General features: G+C 42.0%; 1 protein-coding gene across 2 annotated transcripts; it reads left to right on the top strand.

Moving 5' to 3' along the window:
• Positions 1 to 3,337: 3,337 nt before the first annotated feature.
• kita (KIT proto-oncogene, receptor tyrosine kinase a) lies at positions 3,338 to 23,291 on the top strand. 2 transcript variants are annotated; one of them, XM_071895576.2, is made up of 21 exons: positions 3,338 to 3,565; positions 6,131 to 6,385; positions 7,293 to 7,577; positions 7,771 to 7,910; positions 9,136 to 9,307; positions 9,584 to 9,770; positions 10,366 to 10,481; positions 10,756 to 10,870; positions 12,476 to 12,660; positions 14,167 to 14,273; positions 14,476 to 14,602; positions 15,190 to 15,294; positions 15,681 to 15,791; positions 16,069 to 16,210; positions 16,601 to 16,695; positions 16,824 to 16,954; positions 17,423 to 17,545; positions 18,323 to 18,434; positions 18,542 to 18,641; positions 18,923 to 19,028; positions 21,215 to 23,291. In XM_071895576.2, exons 1-21 carry the CDS (start codon positions 3,511 to 3,513, stop codon positions 21,395 to 21,397), a joined length of 2,952 nt encoding a protein of 983 aa, XP_071751677.2. In that variant the 5' UTR covers positions 3,338 to 3,510; the 3' UTR covers positions 21,398 to 23,291. The 2 variants fall into 2 exon arrangements, with proteins under 2 accessions (XP_071751677.2, XP_071751676.2); XM_071895575.2 differs by having other exon boundaries at positions 9,115 to 9,307.
• Positions 23,292 to 23,600: the final 309 nt, after the last annotated feature.

Here is a 23,600-nt window from a genome sequence, read left to right as displayed (position 1 = left end):
CTCTGAGTTACAGGCCCTCTGCATACACTCTTTAAGTACTGTGTCCTCATGACCCTTTCAAGAAAAAAGACTGTTTCTCAAACAGTTCATCTGTACGGTACTGACTCTCAATAGCTGGCTATAAGGCAAACCTTTCTTCAGGCTGGATGATGATCAAGATAGTTATGCTTATCAGTTTTCTTGCGAAATACAGATGTTTGGAGTCAGCTCAGTGTTACTAGCCTAAACATCCAGAAAAGCCTCTGCTTCTCTACCGCAAACATTTTATAGAGAGCATTCTTGAGTTGATACAAACCTTAAAATCCTCTAATTGGCCCTGAATGCCCTAAAAAAATGAATCTAAGCCAACATCTCAATAATGGAGAAAATGTGGGGGTTTTTTTTGTTATACACATAATCTTCAGATTTTCCCAGAAATTAATTGGCATAATTAGGCACACATAGGCTCACCATAATGACTCTTTGGCTTTGTAGAAAAAATACATTCTCAAATTTAAAGTACTAGTTTTGTGAGTCAGATCCACCAAAAAACTTGTAGGTGGTGTTCAAAAAAATAACACAAAGCATCTAATCCCTCCTTGTGAGGCACGTTTGTATAAGCTTGCAACATCCACAGTATAATAAGGTTTCATCTTGAATATCTTTGATAGCACTAATTTCATTCAGTGGTGTGTCTTAAATAGGAAGGCAACCCAAACACCAAAGATTTAATATGGCTGTGAATTATATTTGAATACTTGATTGATTGATTGATTGATTAATTGATTGACAGCTTATGTGTCTCACTACCTCCCAGTGCAACCAGACACTGATGATGGCAGAGGGCTGAAACCTGTTTGTCTGTTGCTGCTGCTGAAGGCATATTAGTGCATATATTTGGTGTGCCGGTCATTTCTTTCTAAATTCAGTGGTATGGACACACACATCATCATTCAGCATGAAGATGACTATTATGTTACAACTTCCCTCTCACTCGATTTCCTTATCTTTATGTTTCTGCCCTCCCTTGCTCTCTTCCATCATGTGTATACACACACACACACACTCACAGTCATGTGAGAAGTTTAGTGATTAGTGTTTTATCACCTTAGGCACTTGTTGTGTGGACTGAGACAAAGTCAGAGCTGTGTTTTTGAGGTATAGAGGGAAGAAGACAACATAGAATAGAAAATAGAAATAGAAAACATTAAATCTTATTTTGTCTTTTTGTGGCTGGAGATGGCGCACTGATTAAAGAGAAACCACTAAATTTCAACTTTGTTTATGCCCTTCGTATTGTTCAGACTCCATTAATATCTCCCATAGTTAGATATAAGAGAGTGGGGATGGTCCCATTCTTTAATATATTACAGCAATGTACAGGTATGTAGAGACAAATTAGAAAAAAAAAAGATGGGCATGGTGACTGTGACAGTATCCAGGATGATTTTCTGGGAACAAGGGTACATTTGTAACTGATATCAGTACTGTATCACATAGCACATCTGTTTGTTTGAGTTCACAAATTCAATAGCTCAAGGCTATACATTGGTTTGGCACCACCCACTAGTCTTGGTTTTCTACCTTTCGGAGGTAGCCGTTCTCATTAATAAATAATGTTTGGGCTATGCAAGTGAAAATAACACATGAATTATTTTATTAAATTTTTTCCCTCTTCAATAGCTTCTGGAGCCGCACCTATCATCCCCTCTAACCCTTTAAAAGTCATACTAGAGGAGATTTTCACAATACCAACAATAACAAATCTGCAGCAAAATATTTTCAGGTGTCAAGTGGAACTTTGTGGATTTGACTACAAAATGAGGTATTAGCACATGTTGATCAGACAAAAATAATTCTCTCTTACCCTAAAAGACATTTATGTAAATGGAAAAATCAATGCGTGATAATTTATGGGTCTTTTACAGGAGTTAATGCTTTGAGGTAGTTAAATTGGAGATTTGGTTTCAGTGCGTGAGCCATCTGAGCCTTTAAGAGTGGTCTGTGGTGCTCAAGTCATCGGAGCTGATTCTGGAAGATATTAGATGGCAGAAGAAATCTATTCAGCCTTGAGTGCATGGTGCATACCTTTGAGTAAGGTGTGGCAGTTTTCAAATATGAGCAGCATGTTTTACACAAACGCCTTACCTGTCCAAAACTTGGTGATTCTCTCGAGTGGGCTTTGTAGAAATCATGAATAAACAGAAAAAGAGCACACACACTGAGTGCCGCCTCTGTCGAGTTTGATTTCCACACACCAACAAAAGCAATGTGCTGCTCCATGAGTTTTACAGGATGTGACACCCAGGTTGCTTTCATACCATCCACTGGGGAAACCATGTCAGATGGCAGGAGTCTTGTCTAGGAATAGAATAATTCAATGTTAAAAATGATGATCCTAAAGATGTAATATCATTAAAAGAAATCTGTGTTAACATATGTGCAGGACTCCTGTAGGAGAGGTTACAGGAGGGGTTTTATCACAAAATTCAAAGCCAAAGTCATGCAAAAATGTGGTGGTATTCTGAGTTCTCTTTTGATTTTTTCCAATCTCCCCCTTATGAAGCTGTTTGACTTTTCTGTCCCAGGCTAATCGCACCATGACCAGCTTGAAAGAAGTGAGCTGCAAGTGAAAATGTATCCCCATGGATATTTTGTTTAAATAATGTTTTGTTTTGTCTCAAGCAAGTGACAAAGCATTATGTTTTCTTTTCTCACCAAAGCCATTATTCGGGGTTTATGGCCGTGTTTTCTACTAGTGTTGAAATGAGCACAGGTGTATGCTGTTTAAGAACAAAGAAAATGAAGACAAAACAAAAATACAGCAGAAGCTTTATTAACTAACTATAATGTCACTTTACACTGTTACATTTTAATTCTGCTCTGAGAGGTAGACATTTCTTCAGAGCTGTGATGATGAAACACTGAGATGTTTTTCAGCCTTGAGTGCAGTAGTGCAGTAGAGTGAATACACAGATAAGGGTTATCCCCACCTTTTCCCCTAGACGTGCTGAACGCACATGTTCCAGGAGAATGTGCACTCAAGTCATCTCAGTTACATTATGTCCTGAATATTCAAATGCAGTTGCAGTGAAAATGATGAAATGAAAATGTAATATAATAGGGCTATCCATGGATAATTGTGTATCTGTGACTTGATCTGTCTGCCTGCCTCTGAACTTCTTGTTGGGAAGTCCAAACAGGTTTATGGACCTCCCTCTAACGTGTGTGTAGCGCGTGTGCGTGCCCCGCTGCCTCCTATAAACATGTTGTTGACGCCAGAGTCTCGGTGATACCTGTTTCCCTCCCTCGACCCCCTGGCGTGCCCCGGCAGAACAGCATGTTTGTGGATAGGCGACAGCGCTGCTGCGGACTGTAGCCTAGCATCACTGTGCCTTTAAAGACTTTTAAGTGCGCCCGTATCGTAGCCCTCAGTCAACTTCCCACAACTCAGACGCACTCGGCGCAAGGAGTACCTCAACCATAAAGGCACAGGCTCACCTTTACAGCTAGACCCATGGAATTATAAGTATGGAATACCACTGGATACTGTTTTCTGTCTGTTTACAGTTAACCTTCCATCCAGGTAAGCTTGCTGAAAATTAACACTCGGTGCATCAATTTACAGAGGCAACTTGTTGCCTGCTTTTAACTTTGTCGTAATGTTTGGATATGATCGGCTACCTTTTGGTGACCAGAATGATGAAGTAAGGTGTTGCTTTGAAGGCGTAGTCCTTATTACAAGTCCTTATTATATTTCATTAATTTTAAACCATTTGGCTACCTTTGTTCAACAGTGCTTGCTCCGTATAAGCTACCGCCTTTTTTTTTGCTTCATTTCTTCACAGTTTTCTTGTTCTAGCAAGTGGTGTAGCCAAATGTAGGCTGTTGACAACCCAACCTTAAGTCACTGAAACCTAATGAGGAAACTGGATATTTGTGAACTGGGTGCCAAGTTGCGCTCCTCTCAATAATTCATTTTTATTCTGAGGGCAGCGAAGAGCAGCATTCGCAAAAAGTAATCAAACAATGAAGTAAACAGTATGGTCGTGTATTAAAAGATATTGGGCTACACAGTTTTACAGACTTTTTTTTTGCTCCTGTTACAGTAAACTCGAGCAGGTTCATGCGGTTTTCTTCGAGGCAGAGCGCGGAGCCGCTCTCCAACTGTCATTATGGAAATAATGATAGTTCCTGGGAAGCATGCAAACGACCAGCTGATTTATCTAAGGCTTTTTTGCATGTACTAGCACGATGTCTCATTTTTGGAAACATTTTGTCACATTTGTTAGACTGAGCAGTGTAGACCAATATGTTTTTTTTTCCCACAATCAGGGTTGGTTTAGTTTTCTTGGCTAACTCTCTGGGAATGGTTAAAGCCATTGACTGGAATGTTTAACATACATTGCAACTTTTATGGCATCAGCTCTGGAGTCCACCTGCAGAGGCCTGATCCTATTAGGAAAAAAAGATTTTGACAGACAGAACACGAAAATGTAGAGAAAGCCATCCTGGCAAGCCACACCACCATGCAGGTTAACCAAAATATGCGCTAAACCTCACTGTCTTGCTGTTTAACTTTGCCCCTCAGCGGAGCATCAGTCCTGCTGGAGTCAGGTGGACGTTATGTCCATGGTATATTTATTTTGATTGGCTGAATAACATATACTTTAAAATCGATTTAGGGGGGTTGTTGATATTGAAGCCAAGTCATTATCATGAGGGAATGCTGCAGGCACACAGGCTTACCTGTCATATGATGCAATAACGCATGGCATGAAGTTTGCCTCAAGCCTGTTTATGTATAGACCTCATTCTTTTCTTGTTTTCTTTTGCTATTCTTTCATTTGTTACCCTGATTACTTAAACAAACAACAAATAATGTTTCCCCTCCCCCCATCTCATTAGCCTCATGTTTACGTTAAATTTCACAGAGGTTAGACAAATATTTAGGCAGACAGGCAGAGGCTCTGCAAACACAGCAGTCATTATTATTAACCATATTAACACTCTCTAAATAGTCTTTGCAAGTTGTTATGCCACCACAATCTTTTCACAACATTGTCTCCTTCAAGACTTCAATTTACATAATGTCTTGGGAGGGAGGGGGCATATTATTGACTTTATACTTAAACTAAATGCTTCAATGATTTTTTACATCTTTATTTATCGAAGGTAGGTTTGTTGAGCACGCATGCTCTTTTTCAGCAGCACCCTGTTTCACACTCATGTAGTCACACGCATTTACAACACACCCACAGTCTTCTGCTGTTGATCAGCTCTACTGGAGAAAGTGGGACTGGAGCACCTTGCTCTTGGGCACCTTGGTGGTAGTTTTTGAGTGAGGGGCAAGCATTACTCATTCACTTTCCCCGCCTAAATTTAACCAACTGATCCAGCAAATTGAACCTTGAGGCTACCTCCCCCTCAGAAACTGCCCACTCAACAGCACCCACCCACCAGTTCCAAGTCATGCTACACGCTCATTTCTTTTCTTTGCACTATTTAATGATTGATGAAATGCTGAAGAATAAATTCCCGCTGTAATATCAGCCCTGTTTATGTTTCTTTACCTGAGAGGCTTCTGTGTCCAGAATTGATGCGGCTCAATGGCCTTGCGATTACAGTGATCTGCTCGGATGTCAAGAGGTTGAGGGTTCAATCCCTGTGGTGTCACACCAAGCCTCTTTGCTTGGCATCGTAAAGATAGTCTGGATTTAAGGCCTTCTAATGCACTTGACACTTGTGGGGTTTCATGTATTGAAACATCCTGCACTCACAGCGGTGAGGAAATCATTCAAAGAGTTACACCATCTACCATTTAGATCCTATAGATGGAGCTTGTCTCACTTTTAAAGTTAAGACTTGTCAAAAAATGTTTCAAAGCCTTCAGTCTGATTTCAAAAACAGTTCTTTATATTTCAGAGCACTTACTTATTTTTTCAGTACACTAATCTATAAACATCAGCAATCTAAAAGTACTACATTATCCTGTGGCCATGATCATGCATTATCTTTTCAGTCAAGTGCAATGAACTTCTTAAAATATTAATAACTCAAATGGGTTTATCATGGTTTTTTTTATTTTGCTATACAGTAAAATCCCTTCTTGTCTGCCATTTTCTCACAACTTGCCCCAATTATGTTACAGGCAACACCAGGCCCACTATCACCCCCATCGACCCCCACTTTGTCGTGCCGCTCAACGCACCCTTCAGCCTGCGCTGCCAGGGTGAAAAGGTGATGCACTGGCAGCGGGAAGACCGGCGGAGGGTGCGGGGGGAGCTGAAGAGCGACGGGGTGTCCAGTCTGTACATCTCCAGGGCGCAACCTGTCCACATGGGCCGCTACTTCTGCCTGGAGGAGAGCTCAGGGGAGCAGACCTCCATCTACGTCTACGTGAAAGGTAGCTGCTGCATCTGTGTGTTTAAGCGTGCTACTGTGTGTGTGGGCATGTGTTTAATATGAGTGTGTGTGTGTGTATGTGTGTATGTGTGAGTATGTTATGTGTAATTATGTGGGTAAATGTGAGAGCATATGTGATTGTGTGAGTGTGTGTGTGTGTGTGTGTGTGAGAGATAGAGAAAGAGAGAGAGAGAGAGAGAGAGAGAGAGAGAGAGAGAGAGAGAGAGAGAGAGAGACTGCAGATTACAGCAGGGGGAATCTGTCTGTATTTCTCTCTCAGTTTAACTACTGGTAGCCTAGTTGTAATTACAGGGAGCAATATGTGCGGCTGTGCTTGTAGATGAAGGTGATAATAAGTATGACAGGTACAGCAAATAGCTATTTATTGATTGATGAGAGATTTGCTTTCTTCCTCTGTGCCTCCACATCTCTTTGGCTTAATGCCATAACTGTAGGCATGTAGACATGTTTGCATGGTATAACGCACTCGTTGCACGACATCAGCCCCCAGTCTGTGTTTTAGTGCGTGTGCATGGGAATGAGAGTAAAGGTTTTCAGGTATTTTGACACTGATACCAGTTGCTTAGGTCTTTGACATGGAATTACTGTGCCATCACATAGAGATCATTCATATATTCAAGGCCAGTAAGCACTTTTACGGAATGTGCCGATTATTCACTCCACAGATACAGAATCTACCCAACAAAGGCAACAAGCAGTAACTACTTTTTGTGTGTTTGAAAGGTTGAAGATTAGGTTTAGATATAATGTCAACAAAAAACTCCATATTCCTCTACTTCACTATTCAAACAGTTACTGCCCTTTGACCTTGTAGGGTAGACATTTCTGTTGCTTTGACTAAGGCTAGGTGACATACCACCTTTGATGTTAGATTGCATTTTTGGCAGATCCTGACAATCCCTTCAGAAAATCGATGGTGTTCAACATCCTGGCCCGTGTGGGAGACACCGCTTCCATTCCGTGCCTGGCAACGGATCCAGGTCTGGTCAACCTGCACCTAGCGGCATGTTCCGGTGGAGAGCTGGCCTCTGGTCTCCAGTATACCTCCAGCCTGGAGAAAGGCGTCAATATCTACAGCACGCAAAAGTCATACGAGGGTTGCTACGTCTGCGCAGGAAGACTTGGGGAGGCCGACGTCAGATCGCATCACTATGATCTGACAGTGAGACCAGGTAAAAGGGTGTGCATGCCTGTGCCTGTGTGTGTCTGCATTTGCATGTGTGTGTGTGTCTGTGTGCGCATGTGTGTGTGCGCACCAAAACTGGCCTGTTTTAAAACCCTTTTCTGTTACACACCTTACCTGAAGTATCTACTGCACACAGATTGATAAGAATATTAATTAAATGTGCTTTTGTTTCCTTACAGTCCCTGATGCCCCTCCTGCGATTGAGATGCAGGCGCCCAAAAGGATTATTCTCACCCAGGGCCAGAAGCTCTCCATCTCCTGCAGCACCACCAACGTCAATGGAGACATCAAGCTGAAGTGGGTCTCCCCACCTGGCTCGGTGAGAACCCGTTTCCCTGTTCTTCGCTCTGTGCTGCGCTGTCTGGATCTGATCTGTCTGCCTTGGAGACAAGCAGTGCACCATAGAGATTAAGGTGGAAAGTTCTTGGTGGATTCATTTGTAGATATGAAGCTATAAGAAAATCTTACACTTTGAGTATTGTTTTAAAGATTTGAATGGGAATGTCAAGGGCTATGATGAATTCAAAAAGATATTTCACTTATGAGTTCATGAATAGTAAACCACTAAAATCAGCTGTCCTGAGGATTTGTAGCCACTGCCTGTGTTTTTTTCCAACTCTCCGTTTTGCTGGAATGTTAGACCTAGTTTACAAATTATACTTTAAATACATTTAGGAACCACTGGGACATTGACTCAGTCATAGTTAACGGAAAACCTTAGCTGGGTGTTCTTGCACACTGAAAAACTGACCATAATGATTAGACAAACCATGACTCCTCGGTGCAGTGGTGCCAACTTAGCTGCTGCAACTAATGACAGTTGAAAACCGCTGGTCTTTGGTGTCCCAAAATGCTAGTGTGAGTGTGTTAAGACAAGTGTTGCTTTCAGCCACTCATCATAAACAACTTTGTATATAAATGTATATAGACTGATCCATTTTCAAAATTAAAAATGGATGGAATATTTTTTTTATAGAAAAGGCCTTAAGCAAGCCAACAGCAATTGGAATTTACTGTACTGTAATTTCAGCAATCTATCAACAAACTAGCAGCATTAATTTGGAAGAGTTGATTTCATTTTGGAACAAAACCTTTTTTGCATAGCAAATATAGACAAAAGTAGCATTTATTTTGGCTTGTTTAGATGATATGTTTTGTAACTTAGGGTAGCCTCCTTCAGAATTTGTTTTGGTTTGAATACAGTGAAGAACAGTGAGGGTGGAGGAGAGAGACGCAGCAGCAGAGTACGGCTGTTCATATGGAAGAGTGTGAAAATCTTCTATCCTGTCCTGAAATTGTGTGGGAAGATGATAAGATGAGGGTCAAAGTTTATGCTGCCTAAGCTTCAGGATCTTGGCTGTATGTGTATGTGTGTATGAGTTTGTGTGTGTGTGTGTGAGCGTACATGTGTTCGCATGCCATGTAGGCGCCCGTGTGTTTGTGTGCGCTCACTGTATTTGTGTGCTTGGCGAGGATAGACATGCAGACGGGGTTAATCTCTAGAGATCTCTGGGCGTTGACAGGGTGCCGTCTGGTATCCACAGCAACCAGCAAAGGTTGACAGCGCTTCACGTATCCTGACTGAGCCCTTCACTCACGTGCGCAGCGCCACCCTGACCATCGCTACAGTCAGACCAGAAGACACTGGGAGATACCAGTGTGAAGCTCAGAATGAGAAGGGGGTCAGCTCAGAGTCAGTGTGGCTGGATGTTTATGGTAAGTACATGTATAGATCTCCTACATATTAAGTTTCCCATGGTACATAGATATTGAATGTTGAATGTATATGTAGTGCAATTCAGTATGTGTTGTTGGGTCTTTCATCATCTCTTTGTTGTCTTCATACCATGCGTGTTAGGATGTGCTGTGACCTTCTGAGTTGTTGATAAGTCTCACACACCTGTGCCGCCAAAATCATCCAGTCCAATAATAATAAATCTCACTTCCCTTCTCTAAACCATTTGAGAATATGTCAACTTCTTTGTTTTTCAGCTAAAGGCTTCATCAGCCTAACCCCCACAGAGAACAGTACCATCCACGTGCGTTCAGGGGAGAGCCTGTCCCTAAACATCGATATGGAGGCTTACCCAAAACCGCATTCCTTTTCCTGGAGCTTCATGGGCCAAGCACTAAAGAACACAACTGACCATGTCATCACCACATACAACAATGCACACAGGTACACAAGCGCACAAACGCACGCTCGCTCTGTGTCTGCTCGCCCTGGGCGAACCACGCTGATGAATGTGTCCATTACACCCTCTCACTGAAATTTAACACCTTTAGTTTCGAGTTGGCCTTAGGTCAGTGGAGGTGGCGGTTGCACCTCACTGTGACAACCAGCCTTCCCTACAGCAATATGCTACAGCGACACACGTCACAGCTGCCTGAATAATACAGTGGAAATTCATTAACACCCCAGGGTGCTCTAGTGAAATGGAGTTCAGTGCTTTATAACTGTGAGAATACAATTGGCTTAAAGGGAAGTTAACCATGAAACATCTGCAGTATGGCCTCCGTGTTGCAGATAGAAACCTTCATTAACATTTACTAATGCTGCATGTTCAGCATAATGCATTTTTAGCTCACGCTTCATGTTAACATATTCTTACACAGGTGTTTGTGATGAGGCTTTTTTTTACTCTTCATTCAAGAATTGATTTACAATTTGATACTTGCATTGAACATAACGTAGTATGTTTTCACTATGATTGAAAAGCATTCATGCCATTGATCCTAAAAAGTAATTTTGATTTTGTTGTTTACATGTTCAGGTACAGCAGTGAGCTGAGGCTGGTGCGACTGAAAATGTCAGAGAGTGGAGTCTACACCTTTCAATCCTCCAATGGCGACGCAACAGCCAATCAGTCATTTACGGTCTTTGTGATCAGTAAGTTGTAGCATAGATTTTTTTTAAAGGTTTTCTGTTCCCTGAAGCCATATAGTGAATTACTCCACATAGCATAAATCTTTAGTGAGTGACATGTGGGAATGGGTTTTGTTTACCTCTGTTTGAAATGAGGTCCAGCTCTCCACCCCCGCCTCACCCCGCAGTTATCTATACCCCCATCAGTGTTAAAAATAGAACGCGTTGAATTATAATCCCTTGTACTTGTCGTTCACTGTTTCTCAGCTGACGTCTTCTAACATTCACCTGTCCTTAGGTAAACCTGCGATTGTATCTCACGAGGGCCCGGTGGACGGACAGGTGCGCTGTGTAGCAGAGGGGTTCCCCGCACCCCAAATCACCTGGTACTACTGTGAGCAGCCGTACATTAGGTGAGATCATGAGACCAACAACAGAATCAGACAGTGTCCTATAGGCTCAAGCAGTCAAGTCTAATTAGGGAAGTGAAGCTTCACGTTACAATAGATAGTACAGGGAAGTGTTCATACATACTGGTCAGCGGTCTTGCAAATACAGCATCATTGGATAAAAAAGAAATGAAACAAACACTTTTGTGGCCAAAGCCACAAAAGTGAATCAAAAATGGCTTTGTGCCATGTACTGACTAACAAACAGGAACGATGCTGTATAGCGATCCAACCAGTAGAGTTATGTTTGCGCAATGAATTTCAAAGCTTTCACGCCAATACTTGTATTCATGGTAATGAGATAAACATGTCAGTGTGTTGCACTACATGCAACATTTGGTCATTTATTTTGTGATATTTTAGCAATTTTAATGATATTTTAGGCTATGAATTTATTAATTTATGAATGGATGAATTTAGACGGCTTTTTATTTGGCACCCGCCTTTATTTATGCATACACACAACACTCCCTGACTACTGTTAGAGATCCGGCAACCATTCAGGATCTGATATTTATTGGAGGTTTAACCATATTTACTTTCAATGCAGGCAAACTTTCAGTAGATCTATGTGAAGCGCATCTTTCTACAATGCCACTTCATTCTCCTCATTGTCCTAAATAGCATTACAGGAAGAAGCAAAATAAATGCAAAATATATATTCAAATCCTTCACCCACAACAAACAACAAAGGCCTTAAGGTCCTAAAGGTCATGCTAGAGACACATTGGATATAGTTATTAATGATGATGGTGGTGGAATGTTGGATTGTGGGATTTGAATGGGCTGACTTGTGATTGGTTGACTGTGATGACATGACTCCCATGTGACAAGGGATTGGACAGAAATGACTTGTGATTGGCGGGAGCCCGGGACATCTGCCTGGATATAACTGGCCTGACACAGTACATTGTGTGTCAAACATAAAGCATATTGTAGGAGGAGCACCTGGTGGCCATAGCAACACCAATCCCAGGCAGCACAGGCAATGAATCATAAGTGATTATCCAAACATTATCCAATCATTTTTTAATTATAATCAAATCTACTTAATACTTACAACATACAGGAACACAAACATACATACACCAACAGAAAGGTGGCGAGGTACTTTAAGGTGTGATGTGAGTGAGCCTGTGACCTGACAGCACTTAGAAAGCAGCTGCTATTTGCGCTATGGTGCTGTGAAATTTAGAGCCTTGGGCTAATTTTACTCATTGCCATTTATCAGCATAGAAGGAATTCCTCAGCTTTTGTGTCTTTTGAGGAAACCAACATAACTGCTGGCATCATACTGAAACATGAAGACATTGAATAGAAATACGCAATGTGGTGAAAATCCATTTACTTAGGGGGAAAGAGAGCGTGTGAGTAGAACTTTGCCTGACGTTGCAACCACTCCTGTCATTAACGATGGGCTCTGCGTATTGTGCACTGGTATGTGTGTTTTTACAACTCAGGAGGAATGTAGTTTGTACAGTGAGAGGGAAGAGATAACACAGAGATATTTGATGAATAGCTTGATGATCCCATCAGCCCTTTGTCAACACTATAATTTTCCACCTTAAGGTGTTCCCAGCAGGTGAATGCCACACAGGAGGAGCAGGACGTTGTCACCGTCACAGTGTTCAGTCCCATGTTTGGAAAGACGGAGGTGGAGAGTCGAGTGAACGTCAGCAGGGGACGGTTCCATACTCTGGAGTGTGTGGCTACAGTGGAAGGAGAGCAGGCCTACACCCTCTTCTCTATCAGTGGTGAGTTGAGATATCACACACACACACACGCACACATAAATACATTAAGATATGTAAGTAGGGGGGTGTTGGTGTCAGCCTGTCCCACGTTTTGTTGCTAAATTGATATATCATGTGTTAAACCCCTGATAGAAGAAACACTGCTGCTTACAGTGGGAATTTCAATGACCTTAACAGTTCTGTGTGTGCCCGTAACCTTTTAGTCACCTGCTTATGACTCCCTGCTCAATAGACATGGAAACAAGGTTATCTCCCCTCTTTGCAATCCCACAACTCTGCAAACCCATGAGGTTTCTTCAAAATATTTACCAAAAGCATGAGTTTGACATGGATTAACCCTCAGATAAAGACACGGGTTTTGAACTAGGGGTTAGGTTGTGTAGGGTTCTATAATCTGTTATGTAAACATTTGCAAGGAGAGATACCTCAGTTTTGATTGGCTATGATAACATGTCGCCACTTACAGATAGGAATTAGCATTAGTCCATTGTTTACCTTATGACCACAAATCCTCCCTGTTATAACGGCTTCTCCATCTGCTGTATAATGCCCTCAAAGTGGTGTCAGTCTAGGAATTGAAAGTAAAGCAAAGTTGTTTTTGCCTGGGCCTGGAGGCCTGGGATGGTGCGGGAGAGGGGGTTAGGGTGGCCACAGCGGGTATGTGGGCGAGCATTATGAGAGAGGAGTGTGTGCAGCCAGGCAGGACAGGCCTTTGGGAGCATGTGCCCAGGCTTTTTGTGCTTCACAGAGTAACAGCAGACCAGGCGGAGGCGCTGAGAGTGTGGAGCGCAGTAGGAGTCCTGGCGGTGTGGGGAGTTCTGGGGCTCTGGGAGGCTTGGAGGTGTCAGTGAGCTGCAGCAGAGAATACAGAGAGCTTTAGAAACCACTGACAGGTTTACAGAGGATTAGTTCCTGCAGACTCTGCATTCTCAGATTTGAAGTGGAGAGAAAGCTCCTTATCGCTAAAGAGCTTATTACACCCCACTGTACAGAGGAGCAAAACAATAAGGCATCACAAACAGCCAGACACAAAGGAACAGAACACTGATTATATATAATTACTCCCTGCCACAGCTGTATAAGCAACAGCAGTATAGTAAAATACTGTATCATCAAAAGGGATATTAGCCAATTACTTGGACAAACAAGGTGCAGAATTTGTAACAAAGGAAAAATGTTCTGAAACAGAGAATACTATATATACAATTAAAAGGATTACTTTGTTGTGATTAGTAAGAGACAGTGAGCTTCACCATGACTTAATGCTCTGTAGCAGTCCCTTAATGCCCCTGCGCAGTGTCCTTTATGTAAACATGCCAAACCAATGAGAGAGGCTGGGGCTTGAAACAAACCACACATTCTAAAGGTAGCCTGTTTTGTTTGATAGCATCAATTTCCAATGCTTTTGTTGCATGCTGTTTTGTTGTGGTTACTGTTTCTGAGACTTATGGTGCTCACCGTTATTTTCCTTTTGTTGTCTCCATCTCCATATATTTCTCCCTGTAGAGAGAACCGTTCCCCATGAGTTGTTCACTCCTCTGCTCATTGGCTCTGTGTCAGCAGCAGCCATCCTCTGCCTCATCCTTATTGTGCTGTTCTACAAGTACATGCAGGTAAGACAGCTCTGCACTGAAACTGCCTGCATGGCACACCCTCTTTCACTAAATATTGATGCATAACAAGCCAAGAAAGCATGAAGTTTTATCAAACGATATTGCTATGTTTTCAAGCTGGTGAGCAACACGTGGAAGCCCCTTAACTTAATTTGTAATAGTGATTTATGCTTCTCTATTATTCTGTCTATCTTCTTGCCAGAAACCCAAATACCAGATTCAGTGGAAAGTTATCGAAGGCATCCATGGAAACAACTATGTGTACATTGACCCCACCCAGCTACCGTACGACCACCAGTGGGAGTTTCCTCGAGACAAGCTGCGTTTTGGTGAGCACCCTTACTCTTATCACTTGCTGGAGTCACCTATATATCAAATGAGCAGGGATGTATACTGTTTCTAGGCCTCCATAATGCCATTAATCCATCATTTCTGACACACGACTGCACAGAAAGGTATGTTTTGGTTGTCATGTTTTAGGTGTAAATCAAACCCCAGCAACAGAACGATGTTGAAATAAATGTGGTTTGTCTCACTAATGGAACCTAACAGTGCAATCACAATGACATCATCTCTGCCACCCTCAGGGCCTTTCATGGTGATTGATAGACGCTCTGTTTGCTGTGTATCTGGTCACAACATTAAGGTTTTGCCATGTCTGTGGTCATCACGGACTAACCAGTTCCACTGCTCATTAATGAAGAAACCCCACTCCCTCATTGCAAACACAATATTGTTGACATTTTATGGGTGTTGTTTTCACCAAACCATCTTAAACAGGATCCTGCGTGTCCTGGTGCCTACGCTGCCCGGGGGCTCAAACTGGTGTTGTCCTAGGAACCCTGGCACGGGGCCAGGATGTGGGAGGGAAACAGGATGGGGAATAACAGTTTTGTGTTGATCTTCTTGTCTTCAGGGAAGACACTGGGATCTGGGGCGTTTGGTAAAGTGGTGGAAGCGACCGCGTATGGACTCTCCAAAGCAGATTCAGTCATGACCGTCGCTGTGAAAATGCTCAAACGTAAGCATTAACCTTGTCAGAACACATGCAAATGGAAATAAGATGAACAGAGCATAACAATTTGACTATATCTATTTGACTATGTGATGAATGTGCACAATTTCTGGTAAGAGCTTGTGAATGCATAATGAATCATTTGCCTGCCGGTATTTAGAGTGGTTTAGAGATAGGCAAATATCGTGTGGATATTTCAGAGGTGGAATGCACGCTCCAGCCAAATCAACATAGTATATGCACCTCTTTATTTTAATTGCCCTCCAGCAATCACCTTTTTTTCTCTAGTGAATGCCAGAACATTAAATGTAATCACAGTCAGATTGACATGAGTTCAGTTTACGCCTAATCCTTTTTGACATGCTGGTTGTGCTCCGATAACTTTTCCGCAGCGAGCGCCCATGCCACAGAGAAAGAGGCACTGATGTCAGAGCTGAAAGTCCTCAGTTACCTGGGAAACCACATGAACATTGTCAACCTGCTGGGAGCCTGCACCGTCGGAGGTGAGGGGAGCTGCGGTGCCCTGAGTGTATTCACAGTCTCATGAAGCAGGAGACTTCGGAAATGGTTTAGAGAATTTAAAAGAAGATGAATTAATGTTGCTGCGTCACTGCTGTATCATCAATGTGTTTCAGCCATGTGTGTTTAGTTTGTGTGTTTGTGGTGCTTTATTTCACTATGTTACTGATGCCTTTTGATATTTTGTTACTTAGGCTGTTTAGTTTGGTGTGGTGTGTATTTGCGAAGAGATTCTCATGAGACATATTTGTTTGTCTGCAGGTCCCACACTGGTGATTACAGAGTATTGCTGCTTTGGTGACCTCCTTAACTTTCTACGCAGGAAGAGAGAATCCTTCATTTGCTCCAAGCTGGAGGAAAACTGCTACTACAGGAATGTCATGCAGCAGAGAGACACAGCAGGGTCAGTTTCTTCTCTTGTGTACAAAGAAGGGACAGGGACGGTAGTTTATTGTGTTCTGCCATATTTTGCATACCTCAGAGGTGAACGCCTGCAAAGATTTTCACGTTTTTTATTACTTCAGAGCAGATTGTGCTTGGAGGGAAGTGTGAGGCACTAAACACGCTGAACAATCCTACTCTTTCTTGACAGAGCAGGAGACAGTAAATGCTTCTGAAAGGTGAAAGCTGATAGTATTGTGGTGTGTAAAATGGAAAAGAGTAGTGTGGAAGAGAAAAGAGACTACTAGTATTTACTATCCAGAACGTGCGTAGGAGTCGGGTGTTTGGACGGCAGCATGCCTCTGTGTGGCTGTGCTCAGCTGAGACCAGACTGCTCCTTTCCTCTTCACAGTGACAGCAGGAACGGCTACATGACCATGAGGCCTTCTGTCGCTGGCGCGCCGCCATCTAGCTCATCCTCTGAGAAGAGACGCTCACTACGCAAAGGCAAGCTAGTCATTCATCAAACTCGACAGACTTGAAATACATGCTGTTTTTACACAGATAACAGTTTGAATAAGGATGCATCCTCAGTACAGTAATAATAAAAGGTCTTTGTTGTGTTTGTCTCTCAGGTGGGTCCTACATCGGTGTAGATGTTGTGAGCGAAATGCTTAATGAGGATGGTCTGTCTCTGGACACTGAAGACCTTCTCAGCTTCTCCTATCAAGTGGCCAAAGGCATGGACTTCCTAGCCTCCAAAAATGTAAGTATCTATTTCAGTGTGCAGATTGTAAATGACAAATACACCGATTGATCATATGTTTAAGACAAAAAGCTGGTGTGAAGTTGCTTTAGTGAAGTTGCACAGCCAAAAAGCAGACAGGACTTGGTTGAATGAATTGGACTGCATCCTGTCATTCCATCATCTTTTTTTTTTTTTAACACAAAGCATGGATCCTATTTCCACGGCTAGTAAACGGATCTAAAACGCATGTTTGAGCGTGCTGTTGAAAAATTGATTAGTTGTGGAGGCAAGCAGATACTGTGCCCAGCAAGCCCATGTATCAGTGTCAGTGTTTGTGTGGTACAGATTCAAGTGTGGAAATTCAGTACCACATTGCATAGCCTAAACCTTGTGTTGCTTGCCTGCTTAAGGCATATATTATTAAATGGTACTGTACATAATGTGCGTCGTCAGATATTACAGATAGTGATGTGCCTTGTTTTTCAGTGCATCCACAGAGACTTGGCAGCCAGAAATATCCTGCTGACTCAAGGAAGAGTGGCAAAGATCTGTGATTTTGGCTTGGCTCGAGACATCACCACAGACTCCAACTATGTAGTGAAAGGCAATGTAAGTCTGCACCAGTGATCTACTACTGGAGAATATGAGATGAGTTACAGTACACATACATGGAAATCCCTCATAATGCCTCCTAATCCCGTATCTATCCACCGTAAATACTCTAACAGATATTGCAGCCTATTCTCTAATCTAATGATTTAAAGCACAAGAGACAGGTGTATTGCAAATTTCTATCTCTAAAAGAAATAGTTGTATTATCTACTGCTATTAGTTGGAATGGTACCAAAATTTGAATTTTCAACAACAACTCCTCTCAAGGTTCAAAGCAATAGTTCACTGGTGACTAAAATTGTGGGAGTTCTGCAGTGGCTTCATTTGTATTGTCTGATTTGTTTTATCATTTTAAATACAGTAACTTAGAAACTTGTAAATTGGTAGCCTAAAGACAGAGCATAGTCTACATGAAAACTACCAAGGGTTCTGGCTCTAGGCATGCAAGGACAAGGTATGAAATGTTTTCTGACAGGCGATGAGCTCAATGCAATCTGTCACATGAAAAGAGTGTGTGTGTTTTTGCATTCTTTCATAAGTCTCAGGTGTGGGCCTTGCAGATGAGCTGCGCTGTAGGCATTCCAACTATTCAGATCCTTAGGAAAATTCTGTGTGCATATCTGAGGTTGGGAACAGTGTGTTCGTTAAACAATCCATGATCTAGTGTATCACTCAGACGGCAAAACATGTCTGACCCTATAGCCTCAGTGAAAGGGTTTTGCTTTGAGATTGGATTGAACCTTTTTGTACTGATATACTGTATACTCCTTTCAGGCTCGTCTGCCAGTGAAGTGGATGTCTCCAGAAAGTATCTTTGAGTGTGTGTATACTTTTGAGAGTGACGTCTGGTCCTATGGCATCTTGCTCTGGGAAATCTTCTCACTAGGTATGTCTGCCCATATAGTGTGTCCCTGTGTGTGTGTGTCTGTTTTATTAAGCTGCATAATGTAGTTATGTCTTTGGCTCATTGACTGTCTCCACTTTGAAACATAGGAAATAGCCCATATCCTGGTATGCCTGTGGACTCCAAGTTCTACAAACTAATAAAAGAAGGATACAGAATGGATGCTCCAGAGTTTGCACCCAGTGAAATGTGAGTTTTATATTTGTGTGTAAAAGAAACACGTCGTGGGGTTGGAGGGCTGGAGGTGGTGAGAGTATGAAGGGAGATTTGAATAGCAGCCCACTCTCATCCTGTTTCATTTGGCTTTTAACAAGCATCGCTAAAACTGGGGACATGTTCAAATTCTTAAGTGAAATAGAGAGTATAAAAACACACAGACAAAAAAGAAGAAGATATAGACAAATTGTAGGCAAAGAATGATAAAATAGCTTTGTGAATGGCGGGCTGTGACAGTATATGCTGTTCTACAGGTATCAGATCATGAGGTCCTGCTGGGATGCCGACCCCTTCCAGAGACCCCCCTTCAGGAAAGTCGTGGAGAGGATTGAGCAGCAGCTGTCAGATGCCGCTAAGCATGTAGGTTGCACCACTTTGGTATTATATACATTCCGTATACAGGATTTAAACAGGACAGGACATTCCCTAAACATAAGTACAACTTTGTCCCACATTTTGCCCTTATATCTCGTAAATGGAAGGCAAAGATGATGAAGAAGCGAGATGTGTGACTGTTCCCTGTTACTGTAAACCCAATTGAAATTATAGCTGCTGCGCAGCAGTGTCGGGGCCGGGCATTTTGAGGAGGAAGAGGAAGAAGAGGAGGAAGAGGAAGAAGAAGAGGAGGACGAATGAGAAATATGTGAGGGTCCATCAGCAGAACTGCCCGGACCATAATTATCTTGACTTGCAAAATTATCTTTTAAATTGACAAAACATCATATGTGTAATTCATGGCACAATTCAAACGGGATCAAACAATTATTTGTCTCTCGCCGTTGACTACTGTACATATTTTTTCCGAAATAAGGTCCCATGGTGGTCCACCGGAAGGGGAGGGACTTAGGCTCTACTAAATATGCTGTGACTGTCACGTGACACCACATCCACTAACGCCCCACTTATTCTCATCTTCAAAAATAAGAAAACAGGCCATTCTCCATGGTAATCAGATAAAAGATAAAACCGACAGGAGTGCTCACACATGGGAGTAGCTGATGTGACATTGTTAATGGTTTACCTTTGACAGCCCTTTCAACTCCTCAAGTCTCTGCAAAGAAGACAGAGAAAATGTTAATGTCCTGTGCCACAGCCAACTGTGGTCGTGCGTGTTTAAACATGTCTAGGACAGGGTGAAAATTCCTGTCACTGTCAGTCATGTCGTCAACACACACACACACACACGTCCACACATACGCGCACGCACACACACACACAGTCCTCTGAAGATGCCAGATGAACCAAGATTCATTGACAATAAGTTTATTTCATTCTGAAAACTCCCATGCTTTAGTCCTTGGTTTGGCTCTTAACTTTACTTGCTCCTTGTCATTTCATTCGCAAATAATTAACAACTGTTTATTATTGATGTTGTTCTGGGATTAATTGCACAGAAATAACCCGAACTAACCCTAACCCTAACCAACCCTAACCCTAACCCAGACTGATTAATTGAAGCAGTACTTTTTCTTAGTACAGTCTGGGTGTATTATGACTGAGTTCCTGAATGAATAGTGTCAAGCGCAGAGTGTGCAAATATGCTAGGTGTCTGAATTGCTTCTGGTGGGGAGATAGTGTGAGGTCAAACCCAGAGTCCACTCACACACAGCCAGTCCTGCCCTAACCCACCTCACACCTCTGAGCCCTCACTCACAGCAGCTGATGTGCTCGTGGGCTCAGCTGAATGGATTTAACGTTGATGCATCCAAGTGTCTCTACTGTTCTCACGACTTTCCTGTCACACCTCAGCCCAGGGCGCAACAATGTCATCTGTTTAGTTAGTAACAGCTTTGTCAGTGGTTATGGCATAAGCAGAAGTGGGAGTAATCATGAAGGTTGCACACTCTCTATTTAAGGTCCAGGTGGACTTTCATTTTCATGACACCCTGAAGAAGGCATAGTGCCGAAACATGTTGGTGATCTAAAATAAATAAATATTTTCATATGGAGAGAAGTGTGCAACCTTCATGATTACTTACTCTGACTTTGGACCGTTGGTTTGCACCTTTTTATGGGTGTGCGCTCTACTGCTAAACTATAAGCAGAAGTGGAACATAATACCAAGCATTACAACACTGTAAACAATATCCATCTTGACAAGTCATTTAGCCTATTATTGAGTCCTAAAATCGGAATTTTCTTTAAAAAAAGTGAACGAAAGCTGCCAGTGGGGTTAGATAATTTCACTTGTTTCCAATGCAAATCAACTTGTTTCAAGAATTTTCTAGAATCAAGTGTCATTTTCTTGATAGTAGTGCAGTGATCTGCCTTATTCTGAGTTGTTTCAAGATACTGACAGTCATTTCTAGAAAATTCCTGAAACAAGAGACACTGCATTGGAAACAAGTGGAGTTATCTCACCTCATTGGCAGAATTTTTCCTCTTGTTTTAAGAAAAATATTTAGAATTTTGAATTTGAAGGCTGAATATGAGACTAAATGAATTGTTAAGATGGATGTTTTTTGCAGTGAAATTTTAGAACATCGCTCATTCTCTTTCGCTCTCTTTCTCTCTTGCTCTCTCTCTCTCTCTTTCCTTTTCTTTAGATCTATCTGAACTTCAGCTCCAGGATTCCTGCGACGCCGGGAGCCAGGGAGGAGCAGAGTACCCAGAACGCAGCGTTTCACCGTCTCAACCCGGTCGGCAGTAGCAGTACTCCGACCCAGCCCTTACTGGTCCACGATGAGGTCTTCCTGGAGGGGATAGGCCTCAGAGCCCACCGGGTGTAAGGACCCACTCAGTCCAGCCGGCCGCCCCGCAAAGTGCCTGTAAAGTTCCGCCACAAACCACCCAACCACTACACCCTCCCACCACCCCAGTACCAATGGCGTTTGTTGCCATCTATTACTGCAACCACACAGAAAGAAGGACTGCTCATGATCACTATTACTGCCTACTGATTACAGGGAGGACAATTGGACAAATGCTCCCCTCATCATGGGACAGACCTGTTAAGGCGCTGGGGTGTGGAGGGACAACTTTTACTCTAAAACTGTCATACAGTCATATAAACTCTCCATTGCTAAAATACACTGTTCTAAGCTTTGGTGTTTTCAGTTTTTCCTATACATTTCATACTACTTTTTGTTTTGTTGCTTTTGGCACTCAATGTATAACTGAAATATTTCTTTCTATCTATTGGAGGTTTTTCTTTTTACATTTTGTGTTTGTTGTTTTTTTGTTGTATTTCTCTCATGAAAAGTTATGTAGCATTTTTCTTACGGTTGGAGGACTGCTCTTGTGATTGTTGGAGGAAAAAAGCACTCGGGCACTTGAACTTCACATCATTCCATACACCACACGATGCTGATGTAGCTTTCATTTCTTTTTTTTTTTTTTTTTTTTTTTACACTGTTTTATTGTCAGTATTATTACCACTAGTTCAGCTCTGTGTTTATATGAAGGAGATACTTTTGGGGGCCAATTTAAATTGAGATACTGAGATACTGGTAAATAAGCTAGACAGCATGGTCAGACATGCTTAGAGTCCATAAGTGCTCCAAGCTTATTAGGAGATATGTAATTATTCCTGCTCATTTTATTTTAGACACCACTACCTGGACAACAATTAACATACTTTACTGTCTTTACTGAATCTGATTAGCACATAACAACATCTATCAATACAATGGCTCAGCCCATGATTACGTTACACACACAGTTGTCTTTACAGGCTGATAGCAATGTCTCAAATTGATATGGTATAGACATGGTACTTTAGCTTTGCATTTATGCACTTGTTCACTGTATATGTGTATATAACTTTAGGTAATGATAGTAGTTGTTGCAATGATATGACGAGGTAGGCGGCACCAGAGTTATACATTTCACAAAGAATACATTCTGTGAAACCTGTAACCCTGAGGAGCATTAGCTTTCGTCTTAGATTTGCTATATAACCAGGTAATGCAGGTGTATAGTTTCACATTCTGACAGCTGGACTGCAGGAGAGTTCCACTGTAAATGTGTAAATAACTGGTTTATATGGTTTCTCTCCTGCCACATCCAGTGTGTGATCTTTGTTTACATGAGACAGGTACTGCCATTTCTGAGATATGTTTTCTTGACTTTCCACCTTCCATCCCATGCTACCACCGTAGTTCTCTGTTGCACAGGACTCGATCATGGATAAAATCAGAGTAATGTTGGATGCTCATTTGAAATGCCATTAAGTGGACTGCAGTATGCCCCTGAGACGACAGCCAGAGGAAAGCTGAGAGTTTGAAAGGCTCTCTATTCAGGTGTCTACACTAGGCTAAGATCTAAAGTGTCTCAGTACCCTGTGGGTCATCTCATTGTACTCTGGCCAGTAGCTGGTTTCCCAGCAGTCCTTCTCTTCTTTGTATCCAGCTGTTTCCTCCATCAGAAGTGGGACTTCCAGCACCTCTCAGCCAGTAGTCTGTATCAGTCCAGACCATTATGATTTTCCTCTTCCCACAGGTGGATGTTGTTGTGAAGAGCACCAGGAAAGTGTCCTGTTTGTGTGTATGTATGTGTGTGTGCCTGTGTGTGCGCGTGCATGTGCACACATGTCTAACTGTATTTTTGTGCATGAATGTATGCTTGCAGAGTAAAAAGAAATACTGTTAAGAGGTGCCACTATTAAAGACTCATCAAATTGTATAGGCTACTAAAATCCCACAGTCTTATTGCTCTGTCTTTTTGTAAATATGAATGTGCGTATATTGTAAAGTAAAGTTGATGCTTTTGAAGATGTTTTATCTTAATGAAGATATGGTACATTGATGCAAAATTTTATTATGCTGTATTTTCTGATGCGTGCACAGATTGCAAACTGTAGATGAAACTGGAAAAGCTGCTTGTGTCTCTGTCACCATGGTAACTTAAAAGGAAGAGATTAATTTTGGCTAGTGTTTTGAAATTCATCGTTTCAAGCCTAATGCCAATTCCCTTGGCAATTGCCACAGCATG

This window comes from Centroberyx gerrardi, chromosome 9 (assembly GCF_048128805.1).
Source record: "Centroberyx gerrardi isolate f3 chromosome 9, fCenGer3.hap1.cur.20231027, whole genome shotgun sequence".
Lineage (NCBI taxonomy): Eukaryota > Metazoa > Chordata > Actinopteri > Beryciformes > Berycidae > Centroberyx > Centroberyx gerrardi.
The sequence above is the reverse complement of the archived record's forward strand: the minus strand, read 5'-3'. Positions and strand labels throughout refer to the sequence as shown.

Coding starts and splice junctions, on each gene's coding strand:
- kita (XM_071895575.2), top strand. CDS start 3,511: ATGGAATACCACTGGATACTGTTTTCTGTCTGTTTACAGTTAACCTTC. Junction 7,578..7,770: donor TGATCTGACAGTGAGACCAG/GTAAAAGGGTGT, acceptor GTTTCCTTACAG/TCCCTGATGCCCCTCCTGCG. Junction 14,274..14,475: donor TGTTCTACAAGTACATGCAG/GTAAGACAGCTC, acceptor TCTTCTTGCCAG/AAACCCAAATACCAGATTCA.